The sequence below is a fragment of the Bidens hawaiensis genome, unplaced genomic scaffold, assembly GCF_021521415.1.
Source record: "Bidens hawaiensis isolate Kalapana, Puna unplaced genomic scaffold, B.hawaiensis_p1.1 tig00016270_1, whole genome shotgun sequence".
In the NCBI taxonomy this organism is placed as follows: domain Eukaryota; kingdom Viridiplantae; phylum Streptophyta; class Magnoliopsida; order Asterales; family Asteraceae; genus Bidens; species Bidens hawaiensis.
In genome coordinates, this window is record NW_027492488.1 from 187,775 (window position 1) to 210,048 (window position 22,274).

The window sequence follows — 22,274 nt, forward strand, 5'->3', positions numbered from 1 at the left end:
CTAATTAAACCAACACTCGATCTTTTGAAAGAGTAACATCTTAATTTTTTTGAATTTTAGCGTGCCTATTTCATGTAAGCTTTGTCAAGCCCAATAAGATTTTAAATTGGTCCATAACAAAATTTGTATATATACCTTGACATTTATTGTTATGTGAAAGTAATTGATTTTCAAATGGTGTCTTCTCGACTTGTCCTACAAACCACATAATAATAATAATAATAATAATAATAATAATAATAATAATAATAATAATAATAATAATAATAATAATAATAATAATTTCTCCCCTCCTTCCAAATTAGTCTCCGATCTTCCTAACTTTTTTCTATACATTCCTCATTTCAGGTTCTATCTTTCTCTTATTATTAATTATTATCATCACATATACTGTATATATAATAATATAACAAAAACATATTTAAAGCTTTCAAATTTCTTGTAATTTTACCTTTCTCTCTTCATAATCTTGTTGAATCAGAAATCTTTAAGCTGTTTGGTGTTGTAATTTACAAATTAGGGATTTAGGGTTTCAATTTGAATTGGGTATTTTGTTGGTGCTATTATTATTAAATAAAGATTAGATCTTTATTAGGCAAAACCTGTTCCCCCTTTTGTTGATTGTCTAGAATAATAATTATAATAATAATCCCACTTTTCTTATAAAGAAGATTCTTCCAATTTAATATCAAATTAGGGTTCTTGATTCTCCAATAATTGAGGTTGTTGTAATTTCATTTTCAATTTCAATTTGTGGGTTTTGTTTTGTGTCAACTGAATTCTCTGAAAATGATTGAATCCGTTGCCGCAACGTCTCTTTTCGGGCCGAGCCCCATTTTCGGGTGTTGTTTGAATGCCCGTTCGACTAAACGGATTGCAACAAGGCGTATCCCATTACTTAGGCTTCCACCCATCAAAGCCCAAGCCATGGAGTTGACTAAAGAGGCGTTTAATGACCAAACCGACACTAACCCCGTTCAAAAACTCGGGCTTTGGCCACCTAACAACAAAGCCGACAACCCCTCGTTGCATAACCCGTTGTTAAGACAAGAGCGAATGGGTTGCGGTTGGTTAGGTGCGATATTCGAATGGGAAGGGGTTTTGATTGAAGATAATCCCGATCACGAGAAGCAGTCGTGGCTTGTACTCGCTGAAGAGGAAGGTAAATCTCGACCGCCTGCGTTTATTCTTAAACGAATTGAAGGAATGAAAAACGAGCAGGCGATTTCAGAGGTTCTGTGTTGGTCACGAGACCCGAGTCAACTTAAACGCATGTCTTTAAGAAAAGAACAGATTCTTCAAGCGTTGCAAGCTGGGGTGTATCGGTTTCGTGACGGGTCGGAAGAGTTTATTAACGTTTTGACCCGTTATAATATACCAATGGCTTTAGTGTCGACACGTCCACGAAAGAATCTTGAAGAGGCGATTGTTGCCATCGGGATAAACGGAGTTTTTAGCGCGGTTGTGACAGCTGAAGATGTTTATAGAGGGAAACCGGACCCAGAAATGTTTTCGTATGCGGCTCAACTGTTGCAGTTTATACCCGAACGGTGTATTGTTTTCGGGAATTCGAATTTGAGTGTTGAAGCGGCTCACGAGGGTAAGATGAAGTGTGTGGCGGTTGCTAGTAAGCACCCGGTTTATGAGCTCACGGCTGCTGATTTGGTGGTGAGGCGGCTCGATGAGCTGTCGGTTGTGGATTTGAAGAATCTTGCGGATATTGAGTTGTCTGAGTTTGGCGCAGAACCCGAGGTGGAAATGGAGTTGGAGGAAGAAGATGACGTGTACCCGTCTTTGAGGGCTGCGGTTGATGATGATTTCTGGTAATCTGGTATGGATCTGTAAATAGTATTTATGTTTGTGATGTTGATGTTAATGGTGAAATTATAGTTTGTAAAATGTAAACATTGAAAATCAAAAGGGTAGTCTGCATTAAAGTGACATTTGTACGTGTTAATACTATATAACATTATATATGTAATCTGTAGATAAATATATGACTTTTCATAGTTGTCTTTGTTTACCAGGCAAATTTGTGAACTTTTGATTATTTTTGAATCCAACCTAAATCTGTGAAGAGTTTAGGAAGTGTGTGTGTATAAGTGTTGATATGAGAAGTTGGGGGGGGGGGGGGGGGTGGTGGAGAGAGAGTCAACTAGTGGTGTACAAAACCGGATTTTGGACCAAACTGGACCGGTTTTGAAATGGGTTAAGATCGGGTCAGTGAAAGTCAAAACTGGATCGGTTAGGATTAGAAACTGGTTTTTTATCCAGAATAATCTTCTTTGGTTTGAAACATGTACGGGTCCAGTTTAGTTCATTTTAAGTTTTTAACCAATTTCGACGGATATGTTTACATAACGATTTTGAACAGCGGGTCGAATCGGTTTCAAACCGTGAACATCAACTAAAGTGTAACTAAAAACTGAATCATGAACTGAGTTTAACTTAAAACTGACCAAACCGATCAGTTATCGTTAAGTGAAGCTCCATAACTCAGCCTTTGGTGTTTTGGTTTAGCCTCTTTGGTTAACCGAATCAAACGATGCATATTTTTCGTGTTTTTTTTCATGTATATTAATGTATTCCATGTATTTCCTGGAACCGAGCTTGGAACATACATATTTTACCTAGGAACCTGCATAAACTAGCTTGGTGCACCATAACCGAAGCACTTGAACCTGGAAAAAAGTAAAATAAAATGTTAATTAACCGATTTAACCGAAAATCAGAACATAACCAAGGCTGATAACCGATATTCGGTTTTGGATTTATGTGCCCCATAACTGCCCCTCGGTTCCAGTTTCGGTGGAGTGAGCTAACCAAACCAAAGTTTGCACAACCCTAGGTTTCACCCACGCCGGTTTCTAGATCTATTTTACTTTCCAAGTTGCTTTCGGATCGAATTACACCTCACGGCCAGTGTAATCATATATCAAACGGTTAAGCCTATGGGCTTGAGCACTCCTGATTAGAGAGAGGTGCACAAATCAGTTTTGGGTTGAAACTGGATTATATGGAGTCAATAGTTAGTTAAAACCGGTTTGGACCAAACCGGTTTCTATGCGAAAAATCTGAATCGGTATAAAACGGATCAGACCTTCATGGGAACGGCCTGACAAAAAAAGGTTTGTAATCCAATTTGAAAATCGAGTTTTTATATATACAAAAAACAAGAATCGAGTTTTTATGTATACAAAAAACAAGAGTGAACTGCGGTTTTTATCCATGTGGTTTGTTTAAACTTGTCATTTCAATCCAAAAGTTTAAAATTTACTATATTCGTCCCTAAGGTTTCATTTCATTGCATTTTTTTGTCCTTTTTGTTAACATACTTTGGACTGAAAAAACAATTTAAAAAAAAAACTACGTGGACAAAAATCACAATGAAAACAAAAACTTATGGACGAAAATTGCAGTGTAAATGAAACCTTTAGAAATGAAATATCAAAATTTAAACTTTTGGACTTAAATATCAATTCTGAGCAAACCACATGGATGACCCCCACAGTTCTCTAAAAAAACAAGAGTGAATAGCCATTTTCGTCCCTGTGGTTTGCGATTTTCGCCACTTCAGTCCAAAGTTTGATTTTTTGTCAATTTAGTCCTAGTAGTTTTCATTTTTAGCCTGTTATATCCTCCCGTCTAACGGCATCCAAGTATGCCGTTAGTTTAAGGGTATTATTGTCTTTTTCTTTTTAGTTTTAGATTATGTTTAATTTAAATCAGTTTTCTTTTCCTTATAAGACCAAAAGCAGAACGATGCCCTAGCTTATCAACCTAATTGTTCCATCAAAACTCTAGATCATCAATCATGGTTTTCTGCTCATGTGGTTGGCCTACTGTGATTCGTACCTCATATACGGAGAGTAACCCAGGAAGACGGTTCTTTTGTTGCAGCAAACAGGTAACTTATACAATTGTATTGAACAAACATTTGAAATTAGGTTTTTTTCCCCTAATTTTTGCCCTAATTTTTGTTAATTGCAGCCAAGGAGTTGTGGCTTTGTTGTTTGGATGGATCCTCCAATATGTCAAACATGTACTAAATTGGAATTGAAGACCAAAAGAATGAAGTTTGCATTGACTTTTGTTTTGGTTGTTTTTTTCCTTTATGTATGTTTCCACTGAATGTTGAAGTTGTCTTGCTAAGATCTCTTTGTTGTATGGTCATCGTACCACTGTATTGTCTTTTGTAGTACTAATTTTATGATATGAAAATGTATGGTCTTTGTTTGAACATATGGTTAGATTAAACAACTCAATGTTTGATTAAGTGTTTTGTAAAATGTTTGACAAGCTAATTGGTTGGTTTTGTGTAAAATGTTTGACAGGTCAATGGTACCACTGTAGTTGACTTTTGTAAAAGTCAACTATGCAGATTGTATGTTTTTGTCTGCAAAGTACCAAAATTGGTTGCTTTTGTATGTTAAGGTCAAATGACTTTTTGCAATCTATGAACATAGGTCCACCTGCTTGTTCAGATCAAACAAACAGGAAAAAAACAGACAAACAAATAAAAACCAATACAAATTACCAAAATGCCCTTTAACTACAATCAACTATGCAATTCAAACAATATACCATTAGCCATTCCAGTTGACATTTGTAAGGTCAACTAACCAATACAAAAGATTACAGGTTTTAACATAAAGTAAAAAGTACCAAAAACATCCTAATACCAAAAGATTACAAGTTTTAACATAATTAAACATAGTACCAAAATATTACAATACCAAAAGCAGTTTAACATCCTAATATTACAATACCAAAAGCAGTTTAAACCCCTGAACAGCCTGCTGCATCAGTTGCATCAACTTGTGTTCCTAAACCTCCTGCTTCTCTTATATCTCCTGTTTTCCTCTTCTTGCAAGATCTCTTGTTGTGTCCTGGTTGCTTGCAAATATCACATGTAACTGTACGACCCTTCCTTGGCAATTTCTTGGCTTTACCAACCTTTTGACTCAGTAATTCAATTTCCACAGCAGATTTCTTTCTATTCTTTTTTGGTCTACCAATCTGCACATGGTGCTTAGGAGCAGTCAATTTAGTGGGCCAAGGGGATGGTGCCCATTCTTCTTGGCCATTGATTGGATCTATGGTGTGTGCATAAACATTCTTCCATGTCTCCAACCAATACACTTTGTCAACCCATTTCTCTGGCACACCATCATCCAATCCATGTTCACCCATATCAAAAATACATGCCACTGCATGCTTGCATGGAATCCCAGTCAAGTCCCACATTCTACATGTGCAAGACCTTTGGTCAACTGTCACAACATATTGCTCTTGATTTGGACCACTAACTTGATACTTTGTAGCCCCATTCCAAATGACATTACACTTAGTGGCATCCTTCTTGATTTTTTTAAATGAAACTGTAACATTTGGTGTTAATGGACCTTTACATTTTGCTATCTTCATATGCACTTTCACAATTCTTTTCATTAGGTATTCCCTAATGAACTCTAGGCAACTAATGATAGGGAGGTCCCTTCCAGGTGTCAACTGCCTATTGAACACCTCACACATGTTGTTTAATTGCAAATCACTTAGTGCCCTACCTATAGTATAAGCATAAGTAATTCAACTGACAAGGATGTAATTAACAATAATGTAATGAACAAGAATGTAATTAATAACATAAAAATACCAGTAAAATGTGATAGTGACCAATGCCTTGGTGGAATTTCCTTCAACCAATCATATAACTCCTTATTTTCTGTAAACACCTGTTTCATTGCTTTATTAAATGTCTGAGGAGTTGTTGCATATACACACTTCCAGTACAGATTCTTTGCAGCTTGACCCTTCCACTTTTGTTTCATATTTTCTTCAATATGTCTTGCACAATATCTATGTTCAGCATTTGGGAAAACTTTTTGTATTACAGGTATTAAGCCCTAATTTTAAAACAAAAATATTTGTAAGTAATATGATATAAAACATAATCAAGTGTTAAATAATTACCTTCTGCCTGTCACTCATAAAAGTGAAATTAGAGTTAGATGTCAAATCCAGATCATCAGCTAAAATCTCCAAAAACCATGTCCATGAATTGGTATTTTCTGATTCAACTATTGCATATGCAACAGGATAAATACCATTGTTGCTATCAACTCCAACAGCAGTTAAGATTTGGCCTGGGTATATCCCCTTCATGAAACAACCATCTAGCCCCAATAATTCTCTCCCACATAATTTAAAGCCTTCCCTCAATGGAGCTAAACATACATAAATCCTCTTAAACTGTCTAGTTGGGCTGCTAGGATTACATTCACTTTCAACATCAATCTTGATAGTTGTACCTAGCATAAGTAAACAGTTTTAAGATACATAAGTAAATATTTTAGCAAAACTACACTAAAATACATAAGTAAACAGTTTAAGATACTTAAAAATACATACCTGGATTGCATCTAACCACCTCTTGACAATATTCTCTAAGAATAGCATACTGACCACTAAAATCATGCACAACATTCTTTTTAGCAACTCTTTTAGCCTTGTAAATCTGGTTAGGGGTGACTTGAACTTGCAACCTCCTTTGAATATTTTTTTGCAATTTCCTCATACTTTCATTTGGGTCCTCTTCAAGATCTTCCTCCAGTTCCTTTGCCAACCACCCAACCGTGCATAAGCTTACAGTTCTAGTTTGTAAACATTGATGCTCAGTATCTAATGTTGTCACACACCATATTCTTTCAGCCCCATCAAAAGACACATGTAGGACCCATGGGCAAGTGGGAGGAGGAATCTTATTCTTTTTAGGTTTGGATTTATGGCTGGAACTACCCTCTTGGGCCCCACAATTTTTTTTACATTTTCTTTTCCTTCTTGGCATGAGATTCTCTTCCACCTCATTTGTCTGGTTATCATTATTTTCACAACTACCCATATTTAAATTTCTCCCCAAACACACTACACGATACCTAATCTTGTCATTCTTCACAACATGAAGTTGTCTCCTTGAATGAATTGCATGAGTCTTCACCATTTGCTTTATCTCATCTTTACCACCAAAAGTTTGACCCAAGTAAAAATGACAATATTCTTCATCAGTTTCTTTTGAGTGTGATTTTCTCTTTTTTTTCTTGTTCATCCTAATAGCTCTTTGCAACATAGTATCATTATCAGGATCACTAAGACTATCAATATCATGTAGATCTAAATCATCTAACTCATCTCCTTTATCTTCAACATCTTCACCTTCATCAGATATATCATCCACGGCTGCTCTAAATAATTCTATATCCTGATTTGGGTCATCCATACTGTTTTCATTAAATATGAAGTCTGAATCATAATCAGAACCTTCTGCCTCACTATCACTATCAAACCCCTCTACATCTTCATCAGATTCAGGCACCCTAACATTATGTAAATCTATGTCATCTAATTCAACTACATCATCATCTGTAGGTTCATCAGATTCTAATTCATCATCTATTTCCACATTAAAACAACTTAACATTGAAGCCTCTTTTACCTTTGATATAATGTGTGAATGTTCCACATACACCTCAATTACCTTATGCACACTAATATATCCTATGAGGCTAAGAGCATCAACATCATTGGACAAGGGTCTTAAACCTGAATCTAAGTCCCCTCCGGGAATTCTAAAATAGAATTTCTGGTCAGTAAGAACTTCCTCTTCGCTGTAGCCTAATTGTTGTACCATATCATTCACAATAATCACTGAAAACAGATCAGCATTCACTCTATCAACAAAAGTAACCAAACCCCCCTTGTATGTAGTTTCTGGAGATTTCTCGAACTCTCCCCCATGGTGGAATTTAATAGTAAAATGGTCTGGAAAATTCCCTGAAACCGATTAATAGATAATAGTTAGGGGTTAGGGTTTGGAATTCAAGGGTTTCTTTGATTAATAGATAATAGTTAGGGTTAGGGTTAAGGGGTTAATACATACCGTATTCAACGTCTGGATCGAAATCATCACCAGAAGCTCTGGTATCCCACATTTCCATGTTGTTCTTCACTTAATCGCTGGTTCTTCTTCCCTAGTTCTTCACTGTGAATATCGTATCTAAGTTTTGTGTATTCAGTTAATATAATAATTAATTGTAATATCTAAAAAGACTATTCAGTCCCTGAGGTAATATCTAAAAAGACACTTCTAGCCCTCAGGTGATAAAGAACTAACGGCATACTTGGATGCCGTTAGACGGGAGGATATAACAGGCTAAAAATGAAAACTACTAGGACTAAATTGACAAAAAATCAAACTTTGGACTGAAGTGGCGAAAGTCGCAAACCACAGGGACGAAAATGGCTATTCTAGTTGCATGTACACTTGACAATTTATTAACATATTATAGTGTTAATAAGCTAGTGGTGGAGTGGTAAGAAAGAGACTTGGTGTTCCATGTGACTCAGTTCGATTCATGCACACATCCTTTAGTTTCAGAGGCACCAATGTGATGATATAAGACTAGGCGAGTATGTTGCTTTCACTAGTTGGATCATTAAACTGAACGAGTTTTATCTCACCGCACCGTCATGCCTTTGGGCGAGTGTTCACGGGCGTTGTCCTAGGTGAGGGTTTTTCCCGGATCGAAATACGAGTGTATCCCGATACGGTGAATTTAGCCAGTAGCCCGTTTGAAGGATTCGTTGGCTGCTAAAAAAATAACATACTATAGCATAATAAAATAATAAATGCAAACTCTGTATTCTTAATCACCAATATGTTGTTAGACTTAAGTGCTTTTTTTGTACGGTGATTATTTTTCTATAGGTCATCATTGTCCTTGTTTTGTGTTTACTTGTCGTCAAGGTTGTTGTTCTAAACGAGTTCCTGTGTATTTTTTATCCCTTTCCACATGAATTCATCACCTTCAATGGAGAAGAATGTTGTATCTATTCCACTCGTGTAATTATTTTCCCTTGTACATTTTCACCGATGATGAGGTGAGCTTTCAAACTAAAATGTCACGTAACATCTTGTTAAAGTTTTCTTTTTCTATATTCTCAATATATTTTAGTTCTTGCACCACCAAGTTAATGATGTCAAAGTAGGACTTCGGATTTTTGGTATTATTTGAGACATTATAAAATGATACAGTAATTGTTTTTTAATTTATAATTTTTATTATGTGATGTAAAGGTTTATACAAATTATCACCGTTATGCATGTATCCAAACAATTCAAAACCATTTACTTTTTATTTTGTTTCCACATGTTGTTAACATGCGATTATATGAGAATAACAAAGTTGAGAAGTATCATGGATGAGCTTCGTCAAGCATGGGTGAAATAATCAAGAACTTTCCCAACCAATTATGTACTGCATTTAGGCTAAAGTTTCGAAGGTTGCTTGCCCTAATTCGTAATTGGGTGATCAACCCGGGACGGAACATGTTTTGCCACCTTGCAATACAAATTCATATGATTTCTCAAAGTTGTGTTTCCATCTTAGACAAATTCACCGTGTTTTTTGCATCGAGCTTTTTCTGGAAATAATGCCACATCACCATGTGTTTTTTATTTTTATTTTTTTGTAAGCATAACTACAACAACTGTCATGTTGGTAGACGAAGATCTAAAACCAATGGAAGCTTGTCATTGATCATATTCGGATGACACTAGAAACGTTTTTAAGTCTTAAGAGGTTAGAGAATAGAGAGTGTTTTGAAATGTTAAAATCGATCCAACTCAAACTATTAGAGTTGATATTTTTTTTTACATAGGAGCTACATAGTGATGGAAAAACTCATTTTGTCGTTTGCTAAAACACGGGTTGAAGTTTGAAACTTCAACTACTAACATCCATCACTTAGATGTGTTCAACTGGAGAGATGAACCAACCTCGCCCTTGTTTAAGTTCATGCACGTCTATGCGTGATCCCAATAATCGGTTTCATGTTTAACAAAATATTATCAAAATTTGAACTTGTAACCGCAAGCTGCACATATCTTTGGGATCACTATGGCAAATGTTATGCCGACCAACTCAAAGTCTTACCTTTTGGGAGCTGGGATGGTCTCGGGTAAACCCATGTGGGTACCCTAGGTAATTCGGGAACATCACCGCCACCCCCTATCTTTTTGACTTCAGGTAGTTGCAACATGTTATACAACCCGAAAGTGAAAAATTGTGTATGTGATGTAACACTATGTGATTGGTTGAAAGATTTAGGTTAGATGGAACAACCATCAATGTAGGTTCATTTAGGTAGCTATGGGTGGTTTTAACTTTTAAGTTATCTCTATGTGACTAATTGAAAGATCTGGGCAACTCATTTATTTCGGGTTGTACATCCACTTCCCTTATATATTAATGTCACGCTATGCGTTATTGTCAGGGGCGCAACTCCGCAACTCTTTGAGAACCTAGAGTAAATTTCGTGATTTTTTTCGAAAATTTTTATAGGTATTAAGAACGCTCACCCTGATGTATTTTTCCAAAATGCTACCGGTCACCACTGATTTTTTGTTTTTAAATATAATACCTCATGGTTTGGTTTTTTAATAAAACCTCACAGTATTTATAAACAAAAGTTACAAAGCAGTAGTTGAATAGTAAAAGATTTGTTTTTATAAATATTTTAGGCATTTGCAATTCTTCTTCTAGGTATTCACCTTTAGGGATGAGATCGGTACCGTACCGGTACCGAAATCCTGATCCCGAAAATCACAAATTTTTTTGTACCGGTACCGATACCAAAATATTTGGTTCGGTACCGGTATTGAAGGTAAAATTTGGGAAATACCGGTACCAATACCGAATTTGCTTATCCCTACTCACCCTTCCTCTCACATTATCATGAATATTTTAGGTATTTGTTGATTAAAAAATTATTTTGTTTTTTTTATTGTAAGAACAGTCGTTTCAATAAATGAAGAAAAATTAGATATATAGATGTCATATTGTTTGATCCAACCCAACCCGACTCGAATCACCGAACGAACCGAATCGTTGACCCGAAAATTTTTGAGACCGTGACTTTGGTCACCCCTGTGACTAAGCCCAAGTTTCACCAGTGGTTTGTTATACAATATTCTCTATATGATCCATTATTTGTCATGTTAATGTTAGCTTAACTTTTCCTATCAGTGCAGATCAAGATAAATGGACATTACTGATGGTGTGATGTGTCAATGAGACTACCCATCCTTTGAAAGAAAGTTAAAATGGCATTTTCGACCATGCCATTTCAAGTATAGATATTTCTGACATTAGTAAAGTGTTTTCTACAATACCCAAATTTACTAGGATTTGATGATAATTTAAATGGAATAACTCACCGAGGTTTATTGTTACTGATTTTGAATAAATATGATATTTAAAACATATTACCTAAATAATCAAGGTGGGTGTCAATTATTTGCATAAAAAAATGAATATATACCAACTTACATAAGGCACCCTTATAAGATGCTTCCGGTGGTTGTTATATGCATCCTTTATATCTTTCTGAAAATGATGTACGAAGGTGACCCCAGCCAATTACATAATTATCATCTTGATTTCAATCCTAATAAGTGATTAGTTGGAATGATGTGAGAGGTGGGTGCTTTATAATCTCAAGAAATATTCTAATAATTTTTTATTTTTGTTTACAAGCATATTTATTACTAAAATTACACTATAATAATTAATCACCATAATAATCATGAAGTCACAAAATTAGGTAGGTTTTGGAAAAAATAAATATTGAGGAAATTAAAAACAATGAAATTTGTATTTAAGGTATAAGAATGTGGAGTGGACGGAGCCCCTATGGGGACGTTTTACATCATGTGTTGGCTTTTTGGTTAAAATGGGTGTAGATGTGTAATGGATGGAGGAGCCCCTTCAAACAATTACCTAATTATTATTTTTAATAAAAAAACAAATAAACACGCCCACAATCACCTTCCACCAATTCCCCTCCCGGCGCTTTGTGGGAAGCGGTCCCCCCTCCAAAGCGCCCCAAAAGGTAGTGTCCCGGCGCCTAGAGGGTGGGAAGCGTTCCACTACACATGATCTAATTAACTGAAATATTGTTTTAACTGCCGAACATATGATATTTATGTTACCGCATGACTGTCTTATTTTCTCTCACGCTATACGTTATCAACGCTACATCTCAAGACGCCTATTTTGATCTCGTGATTCTTCATTATTTAGTTGTAAATATAAACACTATTTGATTTAATGATGGTTGCAAAAGTGGAGGGAACCGACAGGTTACAGCTTACCTCTTGATTATTGCCTTGGTTCTTGATGATATCGACTCTCCTACTTGAAAACGTTGTTTCAACAAGAAGATGGTTCCTTGTATCTACTCATTTCATTGTTAAATTACTAATTTGTCCCTGTTGAAATCAGCAGCAACTTGATTCCTACTTATTTTATTGTTAAAATTACTTATTTGTCCTCTGCTTAAATCATCAAGTTGATTTTGATTTACATAATTTTGATTTGGAACTACCGGATCATATGATTAAAAACAAAATACTTTAAATATAAATGTTAATGATGCTTTTAGTTGTAGCACAAGCAATATTGGATGCATCTTTAGGAAATAGTGGCCACTTAATATTGTTTTATAAAAATACACTATCTTTGGATATCTTTTAGATGTTTTATTAACATGAAAGAAAAAGGAGTAAGTTAGTGTTTGATTTGGTTGCATGAATGAGACACGAGATGAAATAGAATATTGTGAGTGAATTAAAAGATGATGAAGGCTCTCATATCAAAATGCAAATATTTATATTTATTTCATTAAATTACAACGAAAGATAGTTACAACGATGGGTAAAATTGGTATTTCAAGTGAAGTAGGCCACTTAAGATAACATTATGCATCTTGGCGTCTTGCTCACATGTACAACTCATAAAATCATGATTTGATTTTTTATCTTTTAAACATATTCACATGCAATTATTAATTCCATTTTCCATAAAAAATAATAATAGTTTTTTAATGAATAAAAATCTAAGTCACAATCAAAATCCTCCCTTGCTATCCTACATAAACCAATCTCCAATACTCTTAATTTACATTTCAAAGAAAATATCTTACTTTCCAAGAAAATGAGAGAAATTCTACACATTCAAGCCGGACAATGTGGAAACCAAATCGGTGCCAAATTTTGGGAGGTTGTTTGTGACGAACATGGAATCGATGCCACCGGGAAATACAACGGTAACACTCATGTTCAATTAGAGAGGGTGAACGTGTACTATAACGAGGCAAGTGGCGGAAGATATGTCCCAAGGGCAGTCTTGGTTGATCTTGAGCCCGGTACAATGGATAGTTTGCGTGCCGGGCCCTATGGAAAAATTTTCCGTCCCGATAACTTCATTTTTGGCCAAAATGGGGCGGGAAATAATTGGGCTAAGGGACATTATACCGAAGGCGCAGAGTTAGTTGATGCAGTTCTTGATGTTGTTCGTAAAGAAGCTGAAAATTGTGATTGCCTACAAGGTATAGTTAAATAGATATTGTATAACAAATATTAATTAAGTTGTTGAGTATTAGTTAAGTGACAAAATGTCACGGTGTTACAGGATTTCAAGTGTGTCATTCACTTGGAGGGGGTACGGGATCTGGTATGGGAACTTTACTGATATCAAAGATCCGCGAAGAATATCCTGACAGGATGATGTTGACCTTTTCGGTCTTTCCATCACCAAAGGTGTCAGATACGGTTGTTGAGCCGTATAACGCCACCCTTTCCGTCCATCAATTGGTCGAAAATGCTGATGAATGTATGGTCCTCGATAATGAAGCATTGTATGATATTTGTTTCCGAACCCTCAAACTCACCAATCCTAGTTGTAAGTAACTCAAAACACAAATCCCTATTTATTTATTTATTTTTTACATTTCTCTTATACTTTAAAAAACTCGTTAAACTTATTAAAATCTACAAACTTAACTTTTAATGCAGTTGGCGACTTAAACCACTTGATATCAACCACCATGAGTGGGGTCACTTGTTGCCTCCGGTTTCCGGGCCAACTAAACTCTGACCTCCGTAAGCTTGCGGTTAACCTAATCCCATTCCCGAGGCTCCACTTTTTCATGGTCGGGTTCGCACCCTTAACCTCTCGTGGGTCCCAACAATACCGCGCCCTAACTATCCCGGAGCTCACCCAACAAATGTGGGACTCCAAAAACATGATGTGTGCAGCCGACCCCCGCCATGGGCGCTACCTCACCGCCTCGGCCATGTTTCGAGGCAAAATGTCCACCAAAGAAGTGGACGAGCAAATGATTAATGTGCAAAACAAAAACTCATCTTATTTTGTTGAATGGATTCCTAATAATGTGAAGTCAAGTGTGTGTGACATCCCTCCAACCGGGCTCTCGATGTCGTCGACTTTTATGGGAAATTCGACGTCAATTCAAGAGATGTTTAGGCGAGTTTCGGAGCAGTTCACGGTGATGTTTAGGAGGAAGGCTTTCTTGCATTGGTACACAAGTGAAGGGATGGATGAGATGGAGTTCACTGAGGCGGAAAGTAATATGAATGATTTGGTGTCGGAGTATCAACAGTATCAGGATGCTGTGGCTGATGAAGGTGAAGATGTGTATGAAGATGAGGAAGAAGAAGAAGAAAATTAATTAAATTTAAAACATGCGCATGGTTATTATTATTGTTGTTATTATTCTACTTTTATGTTTTTTTTTTTAATTTTATTTTGTGGGTGTGAGAAGAGTTTTTGGGGTGTTTATAAATTGTTTTGGTGATATGATATTGATGTATATTTATCTTATTATTTGTTTGTTTATATGAATAAAATACTGAGTGGTTATGTTAATGATGTAATATAGATATTTTATTTTTCAATTAAGCAAACATTAACGTATTTGACTTCATGAATTATGATTATGGACATGGTAACAAAATATTAAACGCAGTGTAAGCAAGCCAAGTCGTTTGTGAGCAAGACCAAGGTTAGCTAGTTAAAAGTTCAAATTAAGTGGAGTTTAAAGAGGTTGAGTCGGTGGTAAAGTTTTAACATTAGTTGGGAAACCAAAAATATCAGAAAACAAAATTACAGTTCTTACACATAAATAAACCAAGTTCTTTCACCAAATGAAGACCAATAAATAAGCGACAAAGGAGGAAGAATTACTACTCAGGCTGACGACCTTCAGGGTCTATACCCATCAAATACTGATTTCGAATCAAAGTTTTCAACAATTTTTCCTTCTATACAGACCACAAGTTATACGCAAGAAAATCATCTAATTATTAGAGTATTATATTTGTATTATTTAGAATGATTTTCTTTTCATATTGGTAGGGATAATTTGTTACATGAATCCCTTTATATTGTATATTCCCAGGTGGGTAATCTCAAGAAAGCATAACACATTTGTAAACCTTCATGGTATCACAGCCACATATTATCAAGACCTAATTTATTTATTTTTTTTCCTGCCGCTAGTCTTTCTCCCCTATCACAATGACTGGTTCTTCACAAACACCACCAACCGATGTTAAACCGTTACATCCAGTTTATACCGTCACCAATATTCAAAACAAGATTCAACCTCTCGATGGCGAAACAATAACCTACTCGACTTGGACGAAATTGTTCAAGCTTCACGCCAGAGGTTACAAAGTCTCACACCATATAGACGGTACACCTCCACCGGCCAAAACGGATCCGACTTACGAGTCATGGTCGGAAATTGATGCCATAGTCCTTCAATGGATCTATGGTACGTTATCCTGCATCCTTTTGTCTCGAGTTTTAGAGAATGATTCCACTGCTCAACAAGCATGGGATCGAGTGAAAAATATTTTTTTAAGCAATAAGCAATCTCGAGCTGCGGCCCTCGAGACCATGTTCACAAATCTGACACTCGCTAAATGCTTATCCCTTGAAGATTATTGTCAGAAACTGAAAGAACTGGCCAACCAACTTGAAGATGTTGACCACTCGGTTGAGGAATCGCGACTTGTTATACAACTTGTGAATGGTTTGCCACCAGAGTATGCTGTGGCAGGGGCCTTTATCAACCAAAAATCCACTACATGGGATGAAGCTAGAACTCAACTTGACTCTGAAAGGCAGCGGATGGAAGCTCAGAGTGCTACACAAAACCAATCTCAATCAGTTTTGGTTGCTACTCAAGCCACGACTCAACATGCCCAACCTGGCCCATCAACTCAAACTCACGGCTCACATCAAAATATGTCCATGGGCTCACATACTTCCTAAAATCAGCAGCAACACTTCCGGGGTCGTGGCAGGTCAGGTCGCGGGAGAGGCCGCGAGTCTTATAATCGGGAACGTAATCCGGGTAATTGGCAGCAACAATCTTGGGGACCCTGGAATGGGCAGCCCAACTACTACCCTTTTTCCCAACAATAGTGGGCAGGCTTTCCACCTGGTTTTCCTCCATGTCCTCATCCGACTCAACAACCCACACCTTGGACTAACCAACCCACCACCGGTCATTCCTCACAGACCCAAATCCCTTCACCACAACAGATGGCTAATATGGCATACCAAGCCCAACCTAATAACCCCAATTACTCAGTCAACCCACTATGCCCCACCGACCTTGGCGCCGCCCTTCAAGCTGTCCAGTTAAATCCAAATGAGCAGCCTTGGCACATGGATTCCGGTGCAACATCCCATCTCACTGCCAATCCAGGTAAAATCCAAAACCCATCTAACGTTACTTTTCAAGGTAATATATTTGTCGGTAATGGCCAACAACTTCCAATTTCTGGCTTGGGCAACTCCACCTACAATTTACCAAATAGAACATTTCACCTTAATGATGTTCTTTTAGCCCCACATGTTCTTAAGGACTTAATATCTGTTCGTAAATTTTCACGTGATAATCTTGTTTCTACAGAATTTGACCAATTTGGTTTTTATTTGAAGGAATACCCAACTGGAAGGATCCTTTCGCGCCATGATAGCACGGGGGATCTCTACCCTCTCACCGGTCCTACCAACATTCCAACAGCTTGTCTCGTTTCCAACATCACCAACACGTGGCATAATCGTCTAGGACATCCTGGACATAACATCTTGAGTTTACTTTTTAGTCAATTTTCTATTCCTTGTAATAAAGATTGTTCAAGTTTTTGTCATTCTTGTCGAATTGCTAATAGTAAACGCTTGCCTTTGTTGGAATATCGTATGCCCGAGACACATAATTAAGTTAATGTGGCTAGTTATGTTTGATCCAAGTCGGGTCATACCCAATAACGAGTTAGACACACACCAATTATGTATTTGTTAAGATAAGATCTTTAAGACAAATACAGAACACGACACTTTCAGAAAATCGGGTTTCTGAATGATTACTTGAAAGTATTAAATAATTAATTGGTTAATTTATTTATTCAAATAATTATTATTGGAATGATTATTTAACTATGTATTCTTTTATAAAATGGTTTATAAAAGATGGGGTGTTTATATATTTTATAAAGTATAAAATATATATATAACATAAACAAAAAAAAAAAAAAAAAAAAAAAAAAAAAATAAAATAATAAAATATGTTGGGGCCGGTTTTGGGTGGGCCCCACACCCCACCAACTTGGTCAAATTGTCAACATGCAAAAGGAGATGGAGTGTGGACTTGGATATAACTCTACCCTATGTATGCATGTGATGGATGATAATTTGGAAAACACTTTCAAGTAATCAAAAACACAAAAAAACTTTTTTTCTTTTCTCTCTACCTCACGGTCATTAAGGGAAGAAAAAAGGGCTCGGGTTTTTCGTGTTCAAGCTCCCTAGCATAGCTCGGTGCGTGTTGGAGGCTCGGGGTATATTCGGTTTGAGAGTTTTCCTTTGAAAGTCTTGCATTCATCATCATCTTCTTCAACCACCTACTAAACTCTTAAAGGGTTAAGATTGTAAGTGTTTATATGCTTTGATAGTTTAGTTGTTCCCGTATCATGTGATCCTTGCTTCGGGTTTCTAGTAAATAGATTATTGGTAATCTTGAAATGAATAAACTAGGTTGTTCATATGTTTAGTTTGTCTATCACGTTTCCGCATATATTATAACTAGTTAATCGGTTAACTAAGTTTGTAAATTCCATAGAAACCCAACAAATGGTATCAGATCCGGGATACGGGATACTAAGCTTCGGGTTCTCGGTTTTTATTTTCCCCTTGAAAGATTTTTTACAAAAATTAACATGCATGATATTTTTGTATTTAATCTTGCTATCGTTTTTGGCTAAGTTCAAAAAAAAAAAAAAAAAAAAATATAAAAACCGGGCTAATGGGCCGAAGCCCATTTCGGGTGATATTTGGGCCGAGCCCATGTAAGTCATTTGGGCCGAGCCCATGTAATTTTGTTTGGGCCGAGCCCAAGCAGTTTTTTAATTGGGCCGAGGCCCATAATCTTGTTATTGGGTCGAGCCCAAATGGGTTGGGCTAGGCCCGATAAAGGCAAGGGGTTTTGGAACGGGTTCCTATGACATAACGGGTTATGTTTGCTAATACTAGACCGAGCTGTAGACCAATGTGGATGTTTGTTTGTGGTTGATGTTGTGATTGTAGTTAATTATTCAAGTTTCGGTTTGTAATAATTAATTATGGGCAATTTTGTAATTTTGTAATTATTTATTCATATGGGTATGTAATAAATAGGTTATTTGTAATTTCTTTATTTTATAGAAAAATGTATTAGGACATTTGATTTTGTAAAATTAAAGAAGATTGCAAAATTGGAAGTTTGGGCCTAATTGGGCCGGGTATGGTGATAATGGGTTTCACAAGCCCATTAAGGGATTCAAGCCCAAAAGGACCTAAGCCCACCAATTGAGCCCAAGTGGAAGCTTATGGAAGCTAAGGCCCAAGTTCAAGCCCAATGGATCACAACAAGGTTGAAGAAGATGCTCGAAGCATTTGGATGCGGGATCGAGTGGGAGCTACAACATCCATGTGTCATGTGTCCCTTAGGATCGGACCTAAGACACACACTTGTTTCGGCTAACAAGTGTGGTCTAACTTAGTGGCTCGTGTCTAGTATAATTGTGTATGCTTGTTAATTGATTGTTTGATTGTGTGGTTGTTAGATATTAGGATATCAACTCCGTCACATAGAATTAATTAACAAAGCATAAAACGGGTTCTAATAATTATCGGTAATTACGTGACACATAGTTTAATAAAATGGATTTATTAACTAGCCGTCTCACGCCCATAATAAAATGGCTTTATTATAAATTAGAATTTTGAAAATGGTTTCAAAATATCATGTTACTAAATGCATGTTAGAACATGATTTAAAGTTTTACAACTAGAATTATTAAAACTAAAAATCCCTTTTTAAATTTAAGGATAATAAGTTGAACACCATCCTTTTGTATAACACTTAACATATTAATAAGCTCTTAGTGGGAAAAAGGTCACCTAACCGCATAGAGTAAATTAACATGTTGAGGTAATATTGGCATAAAATGGGAAAAAGGTCACCTAACCGTTTGTATGTTAATATTACAAGTTGATACAAGTAGGACGACTTAAATTAGAACCATGTGAAGAGGGTCACCCAAGCATGGGGTCTAATAGGTGTTGATGGGATAAACATGCCAACACGAAATATGATTTCGAACCGGTCCCATAAATTCTAGAAGTTGCAAAAGGGTTTGCAATTGTTATGAATAACTACCTTGATAAACCGACAATGGGAAAAAGGTCACCTAACCGGAGTCGGGTTTATCGTTGGATTCTAGATTTTAATTATTAATTATATTTGCATATATAAAAAGGGTATTAATAATTAAAAGGTAAAACACTAAAATGAACTTAATTAAAATTCTGCAGATGGCCGCACACGTCGACGACAACATAATTCCTAACGTCCAAAACGTATCTCTCCGATCTATTCTCGCTAAAGACCGTCTTAACCACAATAACTTTTCGGATTGGTTCCGAAATTTAAGGATTGTTCTAAAACAAGAAAAATTATATCATGTTTTGGAAACACCTATCCCCGAAGAACCGGAAGAGGGAACTGAGGTCGAATACATGAATTGGGTCAAACTCACGGAAGATTCCATTCAAGTATCATGCCTCATGTTGGCGACTATGGTTCCCGAAATCCAAAAGGATTTCGAAAACCATAATGCGTACGACATGATTACTCAACTTAAGGAAATGTTCCTTAAGCAATCGAGAGTGGAAAGGTTCGAAACGGTTCGAGCCTTACATGCATGTAGAATGGATGATAGTCAACCAGTTTCATCTTATGTACTTAAGATGAAAAGTTATATTGATCGGCTCACTAAGCTCAATTGTCCCATCTCAAATGAGTTAGCAACGGATTTGATCCTTAACTCTTTGTCGAAAAGGTTCGACACTTTCGTGTTAAATTATAACATGAACGGGTGGGACAAAACCATTGGAGAACTTCACTCAATGCTTAAAACAGCCGAGGCGAGCATGGGCAAAAGGGTTTTACCCGTGTTTGCAATCAATGAAGGTAGATCCAAGAATCGATCTCAACCCAATCTTAAGGCTAAGGTAGCTAAAAGGAAGGGTCCCCCTATGCATCTTAAGGGTAAGGGCAAATCACCGGTTATGGCAAAGAAACAAAAGGTTGTGGAACCAAGGGGTCATAAGGATGATCCTTGTTTTGGTTGTGGGGAGACCGGACACTGGAAACGCAATTGCCCGGTCTACCTAAAAGAGCTAAAAGACAAGAGGAATGCGGCGCATACCTCGGGTAATGTCTTTATGATTAATGTTGAGCTAAATCTTATTTCTTCTAACACATGGGTATTGGATACCGGATGTGGAACTCATATTTGCAATTGGTTGCAGGGGTTCAAAAGGAATGAAGACTTAAAGAAGGGCGAAGTGAATCTTTTCATGGGCAACGGTGCAAGAGTACACGTGGTCGCTAGAGGAGACTTCACTTTATCACTTCCAAGTGGTTTGGAAGTTGTTTTAAAAAATGTTTTGTATGCTCCTAGTTTGACTAGGAACATTATTTCTGTGCACCTTCTTAGACAATGTAACTTTGACTTTAAATTTGTAGGATCGGAAATGCATGTGTCATCTAATGGTATCTTTTATTTTAAAGCTGTACCAAACAACGGTATTTATGAATTGGTTCATGATAATACCTCAAATAGCTCATTATATCAAACTTCTACTAAAAGACTCAAAAAGGGTTTGAGTGATTCCTACATTTGGCATTGTCGCCTTGGACACATAAACAAGAATCGTATAAACACTCTCCAAAAGAATGGTCTTTTGAAAACAAACGAGTTAGGTTCGTTTGATGAGTGTGAATCTTGTATTCAAGGCAAGATGACCAAAGAGCCTTTCAAAGGTACAAATGAAAGGGCTAAGGATTTGTTAGGTATCATACATACGGATGTATGCGGACCTTTCAAGCCAACTAGTAGGAATAGTGAAAGGTACTTCATTACCTTTACCGACGATTTTAGTCGATATGGGTATGTTTATCTAATGAAACACAAACATGAAGCCTTTGAAATGTTCAAAGAATTTCAAAATGAAGTGCAAAATCAGCTCAACCGAACAATCAAGGTACTCCGCTCCGATAGAGGAGGCGAATACCTAAGTGATACCTTTCAAAGTCATCTTAGAGATTGTGGAATTATTTCACAGCTCACTCCTCCTGGAACTCCTCAACATAACGGAGTATCCGAGAGGAGGAATCGAACACTGTTGGACATGGTTCGATCAATGATGGCACGAAGCTCACTACCGCCATCATTTTGGGGATATGCGCTACTCACAGCGGCTCGTATTTTGAATATGGCCCCGACCAAAAAGGTGGATCGAATACCCTATGAAGTGTGGCATGGAAAGGTTCCATCCTTTTCATATTTAAGGATATGGGGATGCATAGTTTATGTTAAACGTGACACCCCAAATAAGCTTGAGGCTCGATCCATCAGGTGTGTCTTCATAGGATACCCAAAGGATGATATAGGATATATATTCTATGATCCTAGTGAACAAAGAGTGTTTGTTTCACGCAAAGGATACTTCTTAGAAACTAGGTTCCTTATGGAAGGACCTAGTGAAAAGAGAGTGGAACTTGAAGAGGTTCAAGAATCACTGGATGATACACAGTTGGTCGATACTAGCTTTCAACACGAGGATGTTGAAGATGATCAAATGGTTGATCATACGCACGTTGCTCGCAGATCTAGTAGGGTTAGTCAACCTCCCAAGAGATATGGATTTCTTGTGGATGATTGCTACTTGATTGATTCGGATGAACCGATCTCCTACAAAGATGCTATGTCACAACCTGATTGTGACAAATGGCTT

General features: G+C 36.8%; 4 protein-coding genes and 1 pseudogene across 4 annotated transcripts; 3 read left to right on the forward strand and 2 right to left on the reverse strand.

The window, feature by feature from the left end:
• The first annotated feature begins 260 nt into the window (after window positions 1–260).
• LOC143551167 (5-amino-6-(5-phospho-D-ribitylamino)uracil phosphatase, chloroplastic pseudogene) lies at window positions 261–1,993 on the forward strand (annotated as a pseudogene).
• Window positions 1,994–4,779: 2,786 nt separating this feature from the next.
• LOC143551156 (uncharacterized) lies at window positions 4,780–5,862 on the reverse strand. Its single transcript, XM_077041657.1, has 2 exons — window positions 5,657–5,862; window positions 4,780–5,567 (listed from the first exon to the last, which is right to left on the reverse strand). The coding sequence occupies exons 1-2, from the start codon at window positions 5,829–5,831 to the stop codon at window positions 4,780–4,782; spliced, it is 963 nt and encodes a 320-aa protein (XP_076897772.1). The 5' UTR covers window positions 5,832–5,862.
• A 51-nt stretch (window positions 5,863–5,913) lies between these two features.
• Window positions 5,914–7,562, reverse strand: LOC143551148 (uncharacterized). The gene is made up of 2 exons (XM_077041651.1): window positions 6,412–7,562; window positions 5,914–6,311 (listed from the first exon to the last, which is right to left on the reverse strand). The coding sequence occupies exons 1-2, from the start codon at window positions 7,475–7,477 to the stop codon at window positions 5,962–5,964; spliced, it is 1,416 nt and encodes a 471-aa protein (XP_076897766.1). The 5' UTR covers window positions 7,478–7,562; the 3' UTR covers window positions 5,914–5,961.
• Window positions 7,563–12,989: 5,427 nt separating this feature from the next.
• On the forward strand, window positions 12,990–14,772 carry LOC143551168 (tubulin beta-6 chain-like). The gene is made up of 3 exons (XM_077041664.1): window positions 12,990–13,446; window positions 13,530–13,799; window positions 13,913–14,772. The coding sequence occupies exons 1-3, from the start codon at window positions 13,053–13,055 to the stop codon at window positions 14,587–14,589; spliced, it is 1,341 nt and encodes a 446-aa protein (XP_076897779.1). The 5' UTR covers window positions 12,990–13,052; the 3' UTR covers window positions 14,590–14,772.
• Window positions 14,773–15,437: 665 nt separating this feature from the next.
• Window positions 15,438–16,199, forward strand: LOC143551157 (uncharacterized). The gene has a single exon (XM_077041658.1). It carries the CDS (start codon window positions 15,438–15,440, stop codon window positions 16,197–16,199), a length of 762 nt encoding a protein of 253 aa, XP_076897773.1.
• Window positions 16,200–22,274: the final 6,075 nt, after the last annotated feature.